Here is a 13,488-nt window from a genome sequence, read left to right on the forward strand (position 1 = left end):
GGTTCGAGAAACGAAAGCAAAAAAAAGTGGGAAAGGGACTTTGTTTAGGCCTATAACAAAAAAGAAAAGATATCTGAGATTTAATGATATAAATAGCTATTTATCGCTATTCTCCTGTCCTTTTTATCCAGATTACATGTTTAAAAATACTGAAAGACATAGTTTAACTGTAATATGAACAGACATAAACAAAGCTCTTAAATACATTTTTTTATGAGATTCTACTAAATAAACTTCTTTCATGACCTTGAAATGCTTGGCAGTATTGGTATTTTGGAAACTGTTTTATCTACATTTTAAATTTAGTTTGTTCAAAATTGACGTTTTGTTATCACTTTAAACTCATTGTACATAAAAGTTAGCGAACAGTACCTAGATTTAGAATGCATTGAAATATATTGTGAAGGATTTATGGAATTGTTTGATATCTTGTTAGAAATTAAAAATGCTTTGGCAATAGGAGTATCAACTGATAGTGTCAAATTGCTAGCACAATCACCACAAGGCATTAAGAGAGAAGATAAACATGTTATCTCATTTTTGGATGATTTTCCAACACCAAAATAACAATGTAATTGCCACAAGTATTCTGTTTTAAAAAATGCTCACTTTACGGTTTTTTTAATATCTCTTACACATAAACTATTAATGATTTAAATTATATTAATTTGCTGAAACTAATCAAGGAAATAGTTAATTGGAAACACCAATGAATCAGGTACTTTATTGCATAAGTTCATGAATAAAATTGAAGCTGTGCTTTCCATTTTGGACAAATAGAAACAGAAAACAACAAAATACTGGATGGTTTTTTTACAATAGAGCAAACAGCTTGAATTAAGAAATAAACAATACACGGATACTTATAATATAAATATTGTAAACCCATTCCCACTTCTCTTTAATGATAATAATACTATTTTTATAAGCGATTTAATGGATTATGATTCATTTTACTCTCTAAAACATACTTTATACGCATGTTAAAAGCATTTGTTGCTAAATAAAAACCACAAAACCAGTAGCTTTTCTTCCCTTTTTCTTGAAAAATTTGAGTCATCTTTCTGTTTATACAAGCTTTTATATCTCTATACAAAGTACATACCATCTTATTTTCTCTTAAAATATTCAAATATGATAAAATCGCTATAGCAACGATAATGAGCAAAACCTATACAATTAATGTAACAATGCACTATTTATCTTTTACTGTAAATCAAAATATAGCTGCTTTATTGCTAACAAAAAAAAATATCTAAAGGAGATATGGATATGTCACAAAAAGATATGGTTGGTTATATGTTTGGATACTGTATAATGGCGATAAGAATTGAAATAAAAGCGTATGTTGTAAAATGTACAAAAGCAGCAGCTTATACATTTACATAGCTGTTTTATGTTTTATCATTACTTGCCACTGTCCTTAGTTATCGTTCTTATTTTTTCCAAGTATTTCATTTTCAATATCGTTAACAAGAAATGTAAAAATGGCAATTGGACCTAGAAAATGCGGAAGTTAGTTTAAATAATCTCACAAATTGAGATATATGAAAATTACTGCTATTTTATTTGTTGACCATCCTGACTACGTTCGATCTCCCTCTAAAACTGTTGATGCTTACAGTGAATAAATAAAAAATCACAAAACAGTTGGGTAAAAATTTTGCAAAAAAAAAAAAAAAAAAAAAAAAAAAGATAGATTAATAATAGCCTTGGCCTTACTGAAGTTGGTTGCAGTAGTAGTGATCCTTAAATGAGTCTTTTGTTTATTAAATGATGTTGTCCATTTGGTTGGACCGAAATGCTTTTTGTCATACTTATGTATATATCACATGATACAATTAATAAAAATATTATTGAGGCATACTAAACTTTTGGTCATCTTGCTAACCAGAAATTTTAAATATAAAATGTCTATTGTGAAAAGCCTAACATAGGCTGCTATCACATTCTTATGACTTTTGATTTACTATCTAGGAGAAAATAGGGTGAATTATACTGATAAAATTGAGAAAAACGAAAAATGAGAGTCTATCATGACAATGAACTACAAGCTAGATGAATATAAAGATCAACATTTCATCAATCAGTTTCCTATTCTGCTAAAACCTTTGATCTTTATTCTGTGTATCCTCAAATGTCATTGTATTTCGGCGACTGTTTTTTAGGTGACACAATCGGTTTAATTTCGGCGTTACCTTTTTGTTCAAATTGAGGAGTTTTGATCTGTAACCTTTTGTGTAAAGAGTGTACATATCAATGTTACATTGCCTGCCAAAGTTAGATTTAACTACACTCTTTCCGAAAAGTAAATTCACTCAATGGCTAAAACAAATTCAGGTTGCACGAAAAACGAATTCGCCCTGAAGGAAAATCAATTCACCTGATGACAGGAACAAATTCGTGTTGTACGAAATATAAATTCGTCTTGGCTGACAAATCGTATGTCGATTGTTTTGTAGGGCACAGTCTTGGCAACTTTAAATATAAAAGAGCACGCCTAGTGCTTGTCTTTGTTTTATTTCTTTTTCACAATTACATCACAAATCACTGACAATGAACATTCAATTCTTGTTTGAAAACGGGAAAGGATCTGTCGTCGACGAGTATGGCAGACCTGAACCAATGGATTATATTGTTGATGAGGAACAGTTTCGTCTTGAAACGTTGAGTTCTCATACACAATATTTAGCTCAACTGCCTCTGGAGAGCGAGAAAAGGATAGATGCAATGCAGTTAGAAAAGGAGGTAAAGCCTAATGGTGATGTCATTATGAGGGAAACTTCAGTGAAGCGAAATTATACGCGCTATTCTCGAGTGCATTGATGAGAATCCTTCCATCGTCCTAGATGAAGTAATGAAGAAGTTAAAGCAAGTGTTTACAGAATTAAAAGTATCTAAAACTACCTTGTTCGATTTTGTAAAACAACATTGCAATTTATCTCTCAAAAAAGCTCGGCTTCAACCCATAGACCGGAATAGCGAAGAAAAAATCCAGGAGCGCTTGGATTGGGTTCGTAAGTGGGACAAAACAGATCTAGATTTTACGAGAAACTGTGTCTTTCTTGACGAATCTGCTTTCCACATTAATTTGAAACGTAGTATGGCTTGGTCAAAGAAAGGTGCACCGGCAGTGGTCACAGTTCCCAAAACACGAGCGACAACAACAACCATTTTGGGCGCGATTTCTGCTGAAGGTGTAATCAAATGTAGCCTTAGACTTCCTCAGCCTCCATCTAATAAAAAGAGAAAGCGGAGAGATGGCGTTGGGCAAATGAGCAAAGGAACGGTTACGGGACACTATATCAGCTTTCTAAAAGCTACAATGGATGAAATGGACCGCTATCCGCACATGAAAGGTCACTACCTCGTAATGGATAATGCTCCTATCCATACGTCCGAGGACATAGCTAAATACGTAGAACCTCGGGGATACCGCTGCGCTTATTTACCTCCATATTCTCCTGAGCTCAATCCAATTGAGCAATTCTGGTCAGTGGTCAAAAGTAAAGTGAAACGCAACAAGTTTCTTGAGAAGGAAACGTTGATGACTCGGATTAGTGAAGCTTCTAATAGTTTGAAGCTGAGTGATTTCAAAGGAATCGTTAGACATTCTCATAAATGTTTGGACAGGTGTCGTAATGGACAAGCACTCTGAAGAAGTTTTCTTTCTACGGAAATGAGGTGTTTGTAACGACAACAACAACAACAAAAAAAATCGCCATTTACAGTCGTTGAAGTTAGGTTTGGGCAAAGTGAGAAAGAAATTGGCCAGAGTCTCCGAGTTTCGTCAAATCGTGGTTGAGGATTGAAAAATGGCGTGGCCTGGCCAAATTCAAAAAAAAAAAAAAAAAAAAAAAAAAAAGTTGAGACTTTTCGTGAGACTTATTTTGAAGACTTCTGACCAATCAGGAAAGCCCTAATATCTCATATCCTGTATCGTGATTTGGCCAGAAGACTCGTTAAAAAAAAGTCTCATGAAAAGTCTCACGAAAAGTCTCACGAAAAATCTCATGAAAAGTCTCACGAAAGAAAATTTTCTTGATTTTTTGATTCTGCATTTTTCTGTGTTGTGATGACATCAGTTCTGAAATTTGGTTGCCACTTGTGCAAAAAAGTGGAAAACGTGCCAAAGAAAGCGAATCTTCGTAGACATTATAAGCTTGTACACGACATTGTTCTTCCAGCAGGCAAACAAAAACAAACAATTAAGGCAACTTCTCGTCCAAATGAGTATAAGAAAGTTTACAGAATCCTCGATCTCCAGTGGGATTCTGATTGATTTCTTTGCAACATTTTTTTTTCCAAATGGATTCTGCATTAGAATGTTGATCAGCATTGTTCTTTATAAGAAACAAAAAGGCACCATTGTTTTCATGCCATGAACACCTGATAAACACACTTGATTGATTAATGCCTTGGATGATGTCGTATTTACCATAAAAATACTTAATCTTATCGTATGAGATTCCATAATATCTGTACTTTAAGAAATGATAATAATAAGTCTGTCTTTATACTTCTTCAACCTAAATAGGATCATGCTCAATTACCATTGATCATGATTTCTATCGGTTCCTTAATAACGTTCTCATATAAAAAGACGCTGTTTGTAATATTGGGTCCTCTCTCGTCTTGATCTTCAATAAGAGATTACATAGAGACTCATCGACTTTCTATTTTGTAATTACTGTTCTTTTTACTGATCAATACCTCAGATGAGACTGAACATAAAATGCATCGAACAGGTTGACGTTTTCGCAAAATACCGGTATCACGCAAAACGAGCATTTTTTTTATTGAAGATAAACCTGGTTGCTGTGACCGGATAAAAGTAATTGGGAAAACATGAGTATGGGAAGAAGGGTATTTATAAATGCACAGCTGAAGGAGATAGGCATGAGATGAGTTCCGCAAAGTATTGGAGGAAGTGATTGAATAAAAAAATAACTGCAAAAAATGCATTGGAATTGGGAGAAGAGAGATTGGGCATTTGCAGAATGCTCATTGGGTGAATTCAGGAAGGGATATGCTATACGAAGATACAGATTCAGGTTAATTATAGAACTGGAAGGCAAGCGCAATTTCCTTTGCCACATAGTCATTCGTGGCAACCAGTGACGGCGCCAACGAGTTGGCTACAATCTCGAGTCTCTTGCTCAATTCGCTATTGCCGAGGATGGGAATCTCATTGCTTTCTCCATACAAAGCAATGATGGCCGTAAACGCATTTTGGGTGTCAAAGTTCCCTTGAACCAAGCAAGATTCAACTGTTGCCTTTGCCAAAGTAGCGCGTACTCCGAATCGCAGCACAAGCGTTGCCATATGCCGAAATAGTGATGATAAAGGCGAGGTTCCACGGTCATAGTCTGCCAATGTAAAAATGGTAAATGGTTGGCATACGTGAGATTTGGTGAAAGGACCTGATGCACGGCAAAGAGAGTATGCATTGTCTGCATCGAATTTGCTACGAATTTGGCGAAGTTGATACACAATGTTGGTATCTGATGTTCGTGTGATTGCCGGATCCGTGGCCATGGATAAAGCAACTTGGAGATTATCGTGATCCAAGAAGATCTTAGTTGCAAGGGCGTCTTTTTTGTCCAATTTGAAGTTGAGGGTGACGGCACCGATCGATGGTTTGCTAACAGCGTCGAGTCTCATGTTGGAAGTCACCAAGATGTTTGACACCAATGTTCCAATGACCAATTTACTGCCTTCCGATGTGTGCAGTGAGATTGGCCAAATATCTGGGTAAGGGATCTTTCCTGGTGGCGGCAGTGACGTCGGCTTGGTGAATCCTTTGAGCTTGCCAAATGGTTCGCGGTGTGGATCAATCGATTTCGTTCGGCCGTATGCTTCGACAGTATTAAGCATGATTGCCTGCCCATTTGTTGTGTTGTATAGAATAGCTCTTGCGAATATCTGGACCGTGGCGAACTTGATTTGTGGAAAAAAATCCCAATCCTTGTTGATGATTGCGCACACGTCAGGAGTCAACTCCGTATACTGACGCTGCATGAGGAGTTTGCTGTATGGCGATGATGAGATTATGTTGGTAAGGGCAGGAACAATCTCTGGAGAACAGTTGATGCAGATGCTCGCGTTCATGGACTCGAAGGACCGCTTCAATGGCAGAATAGATTTAATGGCTTGATACTCTCCAGACATCTTATTCACAAGGCGTTGACTGGCAAGTCCATTTTCTTCACAACCGTTTGCATCCACGTGGGAAAATGGTCGCAATGACAGCGAATCTACCACGTACAATGTTTTACATTTTTCTTGGTCGCTTGCATTGGAGACGTTACAGGCGTGCAAAACAGCCTCATCATATGTTCGACCTTGTGTTACTACTGTAATGGGCTTCGAAACTGGATAATGAGGCAAACGTGGATCAATTATTGACACCGATTCGCCTAAAGAGTTTGTCGGTGCTAAACCATCGCCTTCGTTTGGCGTATCTAAAACGCTGCTATAAAAATCAACGGGAAACGTGTTTTGAGCACCGTTAATATGGATATTAATGAAGCGCTTTCTTACGTGATGATGTGGCTCTCCAAATGAATACCTTGGTCTTCAAGTGATTCAAAAGTTTCCAGGCAGGAAGGACAAATGAATTCATGGTTGACCGGAATGGCATTTGCATTAATTGTTTGTTTTTGTTTGCCTGCTGGAAGAACAATGTCGTGTACAAGCTTATAATGTCTACGAAGATTCGCTTTCTTTGGCACGTTTTCCACTTTTTTGCATAAGTGGCAACCAAATTTCAGAACTGATGTCATCACAACACAGAAAAATGCAGAATCAAAAAATCAAAATTTTCTTTCGTGAGACTTTTCGTCAATGGTCCTACACTCCCCTCTCATGGCGAGTTGCACAGGTGGTACCGATACACAAGAAAGGCTCTAAAACTGACCCGGGAAACTTCAGACCGATTAGCTTGACATCCACTTTCCGTAAATTGTTTGAAAAATGTTTATATCCAAGTCTTCTAGAACAAAGCCCTACTCTTGATATTGCACAGGGTGGATTCCGTGAATCTCGCAGCTCTTTAGATCAAGTCCAATGTCTCATAGAAATTTGCTCTATTCTTAGGCGTAACCATAACTCCTTCCCTACACTGGCCTTCTTGGATATCAAATTAGCTTATGATACGGTTGATCGTTCCTACGTTTGGCGTGAATTGCAATCTCATCTTTGTCCTGCTTTACTAGGTATTCTCAAAAACCTCTTTGACCATGTCCAAATAGAAATTCTACATGATAATCGTGTATCTTATCGCTTCTCTCCAGTTACTGGTGTACTTCAAGGCTCCATCCTTTCTCCTTTCTTGTACTCTATATACATTAATCGACTTCCGTCTCTCTTAAGGCAACCACTTCTACTTGATAACTCATTTTCTGGTGACATTGTGTCCGACCTGACTCCAGCTATCAATTGTCTACTCTATGCAGACGACGTTGTCCTTATTGCCAACCCTGAGAACCTCACTTCTTTACTGCACAAATGTGAAGATCATAGTTACTCCTTAGGTTATCGATGGAACCCGTTAAAATGTGTCATAGTTGCTCCTACTAGTGATGTTAAAACTTATCAATTATATGGTACTACTATCCCCAACGAATCCTCTTTCTCATACCTGGGTATACCTATCAAACCTGGTGGACTACTAGACTATCCTGCTATGATCCAACACAATATCAATAAGGCATCTCTCACAATGAACCAACTTGCTGCTATTGGTCTCAATTCTAAAGGTTTTCCACCTTTATTAGCATGTCGTTTTTACAGCCAAATGGTCCGTGCTCAATTAGATTATGGTCTTGCAATTAGTCCTCTCACAACTAAATTTATCCATCAACTTGATACTTTCCAAAACCAATGTATTAGGCGTATCTTCGGCGGTCATTCTAGGTCTTCAGCACAAGTCATGCTTCATCTGGTCAATCTCCCATCGATGCGAACTCGTGTTGCAGTCCTTCAAGCACAGTATCTTTTTCGTAGTACTCATTTGCCTGACGATACTCTTCTTGCTCACCTGCTGCCATATATTCAATCTTCAACTAGCCACTCTCACTGGTACAAACTGGCTAATACTCCAATGTGGAAACCTCTCTGCGGACCAATCCTTGATACTTTAGATAAAAAGAAATTTCTCTCTCTTCGCACCAAATTCTTAGCTGATCAATTCCAAAATCTATGTAATAACTCTGATTCCATCCTGTTATCTTCTACTCGCCCTACTATCCAAGTGGATCCTATCCTTTGGTTACCGATGACTTGTTCTGAACGTAGTCGTGTTCTTCGCTGGCGTCTTGGTTGGCTACCTGGTGGTAAACCTAAAGAATGCATCTTCCACCCTTATCATAACTGGAGTCGTCGACATGCTTTTGACTGTCTACAGATTCATCATCGTCTGTACTTGCCTCGCTCAATTGAAGATCCAATCTCTTTCCTTCTTAATTTGTTACCATTACATAAACCTCGTCCTACTGCTTCTCATAGCTGGTTTACTCTATGGCCTATCCTTTGTACGATTCTCCATGAACTGGATTATTATTTTCATGATGAATGTCCTCCTCCTCCTGTTGATCCTGGTGTCAAGCTGTTGAATTGGTTATCCAAGTAATAGGGTGAGTCTTTCTGGTACTTGATCTGGTTTGTATTAAATTTTTGTTTCTATTTACTTTTTCTTTCTTCCTCCTCTTATATTTATTCATATTTCAAACAATCTGCTCTTTTCTTTTTCCTTTTCTTTCTCTTTTTTCCCTTCTTGTCCCCTAAGAAGGTTTTTATTCTCTTACATTCATAACTGGCTCGGGCAACATCGCACACTTCGTTGCTACATGCTCATTGCCATAAAATTTTTTTAAAAAAAAAAAAAAAAAAAAAAACGCAGAATTTAATAGTGAGACTTTTCGTGAGACTTTTTTTTAACGAGTCTTCTGGCCAAATCACGATACAGGATATGAGATATTAGGGCTTTCCTGATTGGTCAGAAGTCTTCAAAATAAGTCTCACGAAAAGTCTCAACTTTTTTTTTTTTTTTTTTTTTTTTTTTTGAATTTGGCCAGGCCACGCCATTTTTCAATCCTCAACCACGATTTGACGAAACTCGGAGACTCTGGCCAATTTCTTTCTCACTTTGCCCAAACCTAACTTCAACGACTGTAAATGGCGATTTTTTTTGTTGTTGTTGTTGTCGTTACAAACACCTCATTTCCGTAGAAAGAAAACTTCTTCAGAGTGCTTGTCCATTACGACACCTGTCCAAACATTTATGAGAATGTCTAACGATTCCTTTGAAATCACTCAGCTTCAAACTATTAGAAGCTTCACTAATCCGAGTCATCAACGTTTCCTTCTCAAGAAACTTGTTGCGTTTCACTTTACTTTTGACCACTGACCAGAATTGCTCAATTGGATTGAGCTCAGGAGAATATGGAGGTAAATAAGCGCAGCGGTATCCCCGAGGTTCTACGTATTTAGCTATGTCCTCGGACGTATGGATAGGAGCATTATCCATTACGAGGTAGTGACCTTTCATGTGCGGATAGCGGTCCATTTCATCCATTGTAGCTTTTAGAAAGCTGATATAGTGTCCCGTAACCGTTCCTTTGCTCATTTGCCCAACGCCATCTCTCCGCTTTCTCTTTTTATTAGATGGAGGCTGAGGAAGTCTAAGGCTACATTTGATTACACCTTCAGCAGAAATCGCGCCCAAAATGGTTGTTGTTGTCGCTCGTGTTTTGGGAACTGTGACCACTGCCGGTGCACCTTTCTTTGACCAAGCCATACTACGTTTCAAATTAATGTGGAAAGCAGATTCGTCAAGAAAGACACAGTTTCTCGTAAAATCTAGATCTGTTTTGTCCCACTTACGAACCCAATCCAAGCGCTCCTGGATTTTTTCTTCGCTATTCCGGTCTATGGGTTGAAGCCGAGCTTTTTTGAGAGATAAATTGCAATGTTGTTTTACAAAATCGAACAAGGTAGTTTTAGATACTTTTAATTCTGTAAACACTTGCTTTAACTTCTTCATTACTTCATCTAGGACGATGGAAGGATTCTCATCAATGCACTCGAGAATAGCGTTTTTGTGTTCGTCATGGAGAGTACGTGGACGGCCAGTCTTTCTCCGTTTCTCAAAGATACTGTCAGGATCTTTCTCGTATTGCGCAGCCCATTTTTGTGCTGTACGAACATGAATCCCAAGTTGTTCTGCAGCTGCGGCCGCACTCAAACACCTCTCAAACAACAGCTTGAAGAACCTCACTTTGTCCTGATCAGAATAGCGCGTATAATTTCGCTTCACTGAAGTTTCCCTCATAATGACATCACCATTAGGCTTTACCTCCTTTTCTAACTGCATTGCATCTATCCTTTTCTCGCTCTCCAGAGGCAGTTGAGCTAAATATTGTGTATGAGAACTCAACGTTTCAAGACGAAACTGTTCCTCATCAACAATATAATCCATTGGTTCAGGTCTGCCATACTCGTCGACGACAGATCCTTTCCCGTTTTCAAACAAGAATTGAATGTTCATTGTCAGTGATTTGTGATGTAATTGTGAAAAAGAAATAAAACAAAGACAAGCACTAGGCGTGCTCTTTTATATTTAAAGTTGCCAAGACTGTGCCCTACAAAACAATCGACATACGATTTGTCAGCCAAGACGAATTTATATTTCGTACAACACGAATTTGTTCCTGTCATCAGGTGAATTGATTTTCCTTCAGGGCGAATTCGTTTTTCGTGCAACCTGAATTTGTTTTAGCCATTGAGTGAATTTACTTTTCGGAAAGAGTGTATTCCTTTTATTTTTCATAAACACATTCTACTTTCATTACTACGTCATTGAGCCGAATAGGTTTTAGAATTTTTATTGTTTTATAGAGTATATTTTCTTAATTATTTTCCATTATCATTATTTATAAGCCTTTTTTACTGACGCATGAATTGAACATAAATATGAACTTCACCGTGGCTTTTCAGTCCTAACTTGGCAGGCAAATCAATCCATGTGTCAATGGCGACACCATTGAATGTATCTGCAAAATCAAAGTTGGCTTCACCAATATTGTCATAGCCGATGATGTCCTTATCCTTAACCTTCAAATAAAGTTCATGCTTGTCTCCATCTTGTTCCAAAGGAAAAGTAAATGTCTGGTTCCAAACAGGATTGTTGTTATTATTGATTACGGATGTACGTTGCTTGTTTTTTTTATTAATCCACAATTCACTGTAAAACTAAGTAAGCAAGAGACCCATTAAATATGAATCCTCTGCCTAGACTTACACGTAAGGATCATTTTTGCTAATGATATCTTCACCATGAAGCTTACGAGCTTCAACTATGAATAACATGTGTTTAATGTATTTGTTCTACGCGTGTGCCAAACTACGGATAACCTACTAACTGTCACAACGAGTATTCCTTCGGGATATTTTGTAACCATTTTTTCTTGTTATATAGGAAATAAAGAAAAAAAATAAAATAGTAAGAGTAAGGTTATTTCTTTTATAGCCCCCCCCCCTTTTTTTGGAAATTTTTATAACCATTTTTAATATTGTTTCCAGAGTTTTTTGCGGATTTCTCGAAAAAGTTCAGTATCCGAAGTGATATGAGTTTACAACTAGAAAATTTCTATTTTGCAGAATAATTGCGCTAAAGATGGCATAAGATTTTATCAAGTTCAAAGTACAAGTAAGCCGTTAATAATAAGGAAATAGATGCTTATTTTAAATGATTTAGCTCCTTCAACACAAAGAGGAGGAAATGTGTTCCATGCTTAATCCATCCATGTAAGTCTGATATCTTGATACTATATACAGCATCTGCTGTGTACCATCTACCGTTTTGAGCTGCTTGACATACCCTGTAGACTGTTCACAACATCCTTGGTATGCTTTCCCTCGTTCAATAGAATAGCAATTGGATTGATAACACTTGAGAAAATCAGATATAAAGATCTTTGCCTTTATCCCAAACATCACATCCCAGAGCCTGATATTACTTAAGTTGTTACGCTGTGGGAAAGAATAGGTCTCTACAATGCACTAGACTTCCCATAAATATCCACATGTGCAGTTGATGGCGCCCATAGCCATGGCCAATACTAGAAATATGATATCTAATATCGATGGCTTTTTGGTTCCGATGGTATCTTGTTAAGCTATTCGAACGATCTGCAACCCCTCCTTGCAGCTAAATGTATGCATAAAGAGTTAGATAAACAATTATTTGCATGGGAAGCAAGGCGCCCTCCCACTTTCTATTGGACGACTAAAAGTTGGGCTGTTTAAACTGACCTTCAGTCAGCAAACTTCTCCGGCGTAGGACAGAACTCATGCGTATACTTTCATTATGTTTTTCAAGAACAATGTTTATAGTAATAACTTGTCTTTTTCATATCCGAACAAAGCAGAGCAAATTCAACGTATCTGCACCAGAAGCAAGGTGCATGGAAAGTTTGTGGTCACGCCTAAAATTTGTTTCATGTGTTCTTCAGAACTCATTGACAACAGTTTCATGAGCGACATATACCTTTTTTAAGGTAAGGCTCTACCTATTGTTCAATAGCTTCTCATTCTAGAGGTAGCTTACATAATCAGTCAAGGTATTAAAATAACCATATTACAGCAGAGCATATATATTTAACAGAACTGAATTTATCTATACTTAAATCATAATTGCTCTCAACATATTGGAGTGTCTATTATGATTACGACATCATATTTTTTTTTAGAAAAAAAAAAAAAAAATAAAAAAAAAAAAAAAAAAAAAACCTCCATTACAGCACCTGCATAACAACGTACATTGTTTCGTTTTGAGATTCTTTTTTGTTACACATGTCCCACCGTTATCAAAGCCTTAAAGATTGATTATAACAACAAATTCACACTGCTTTAGCACTTTCAAGCAAATGGCAAAGAAATTCGCTATTGTATATGATTGTCATAACAGTACTTGTTAAGTTTTTGTGAACTCAAAGATTCCTGTAGTCCGATAGCCATTGTTTGCCTCTGCGACGTATTTGAACACGATACAACGCTGGCAAAGCGGATACTCGGCTATCACGTGTTAAAAGACGCAGTCCACATGAAAAATTAAGGCATCCACGGTACCATTCCTTAAAAAATGTTGAGTACTATGGATAAATTTATTGGGATATATTACAGTGCTTTGCTTGATAAAACAAAAGACCTATGAGTGCATTCTAGATAAATGCTAGAAAAGCTACCCGGCGAACTTTTATAAAGAGATAGGCGTGTTCAAACATAGCAGAATTAAGTAGAAATCTGCCAATGTACGAATACAGACAACTTGCTCCTCATATATCTCAATGATCTGTGTAGACAAAAATGAAAGCGGTGACGATGCAAAAATCAGTGGGTGGATGAAGAGGAGCATTTACATAAGAAGAGAAAAATAATAATTGATGCAGTTGTATATTGCAGTGATGATCCTGCAGTTGCGTTTAC

The 13,488-nt window shown here is 37.2% G+C and overlaps 5 protein-coding genes across 5 annotated transcripts; 1 reads left to right on the forward strand and 4 right to left on the reverse strand.

The window, feature by feature from the left end:
- Nucleotides 1-2,961: 2,961 nt before the first annotated feature.
- Nucleotides 2,962-3,174, reverse strand: RO3G_12454 (uncharacterized protein; the record flags this gene model as incomplete). The annotated part of the gene is made up of 1 exon (XM_067667038.1): nucleotides 2,962-3,174. One exon carries the CDS (start codon nucleotides 3,172-3,174, stop codon nucleotides 2,962-2,964), a length of 213 nt encoding a protein of 70 aa, XP_067523139.1.
- Nucleotides 3,175-5,055: 1,881 nt separating this feature from the next.
- Nucleotides 5,056-5,877, reverse strand: RO3G_12455 (uncharacterized protein; the record flags this gene model as incomplete). Its single annotated transcript, XM_067667039.1, has 1 exon — nucleotides 5,056-5,877. One exon carries the CDS (start codon nucleotides 5,875-5,877, stop codon nucleotides 5,056-5,058), a length of 822 nt encoding a protein of 273 aa, XP_067523140.1.
- Nucleotides 5,878-6,799: 922 nt separating this feature from the next.
- RO3G_12456 (uncharacterized protein) lies at nucleotides 6,800-8,632 on the forward strand (the record flags this gene model as incomplete). Its single annotated transcript, XM_067667040.1, has 1 exon — nucleotides 6,800-8,632. One exon carries the CDS (start codon nucleotides 6,800-6,802, stop codon nucleotides 8,630-8,632), a length of 1,833 nt encoding a protein of 610 aa, XP_067523141.1.
- A 612-nt stretch (nucleotides 8,633-9,244) lies between these two features.
- On the reverse strand, nucleotides 9,245-10,549 carry RO3G_12457 (uncharacterized protein; the record flags this gene model as incomplete). The annotated part of the gene is made up of 2 exons (XM_067667041.1): nucleotides 9,245-10,285; nucleotides 10,358-10,549. 2 exons carry the CDS (start codon nucleotides 10,547-10,549, stop codon nucleotides 9,245-9,247), a joined length of 1,233 nt encoding a protein of 410 aa, XP_067523142.1.
- Nucleotides 10,550-10,947: 398 nt separating this feature from the next.
- On the reverse strand, nucleotides 10,948-11,462 carry RO3G_12458 (uncharacterized protein; the record flags this gene model as incomplete). The annotated part of the gene is made up of 3 exons (XM_067667042.1): nucleotides 10,948-11,245; nucleotides 11,303-11,357; nucleotides 11,420-11,462. 3 exons carry the CDS (start codon nucleotides 11,460-11,462, stop codon nucleotides 10,948-10,950), a joined length of 396 nt encoding a protein of 131 aa, XP_067523143.1.
- Between the last annotated feature and the right edge of the window lie 2,026 nt (nucleotides 11,463-13,488).

The sequence above is a fragment of the Rhizopus delemar genome, genomic scaffold (assembly GCF_000149305.1).
Source record: "Rhizopus delemar RA 99-880 supercont3.10 genomic scaffold, whole genome shotgun sequence".
NCBI classification, from domain to species: domain Eukaryota; kingdom Fungi; phylum Mucoromycota; class Mucoromycetes; order Mucorales; family Rhizopodaceae; genus Rhizopus; species Rhizopus delemar.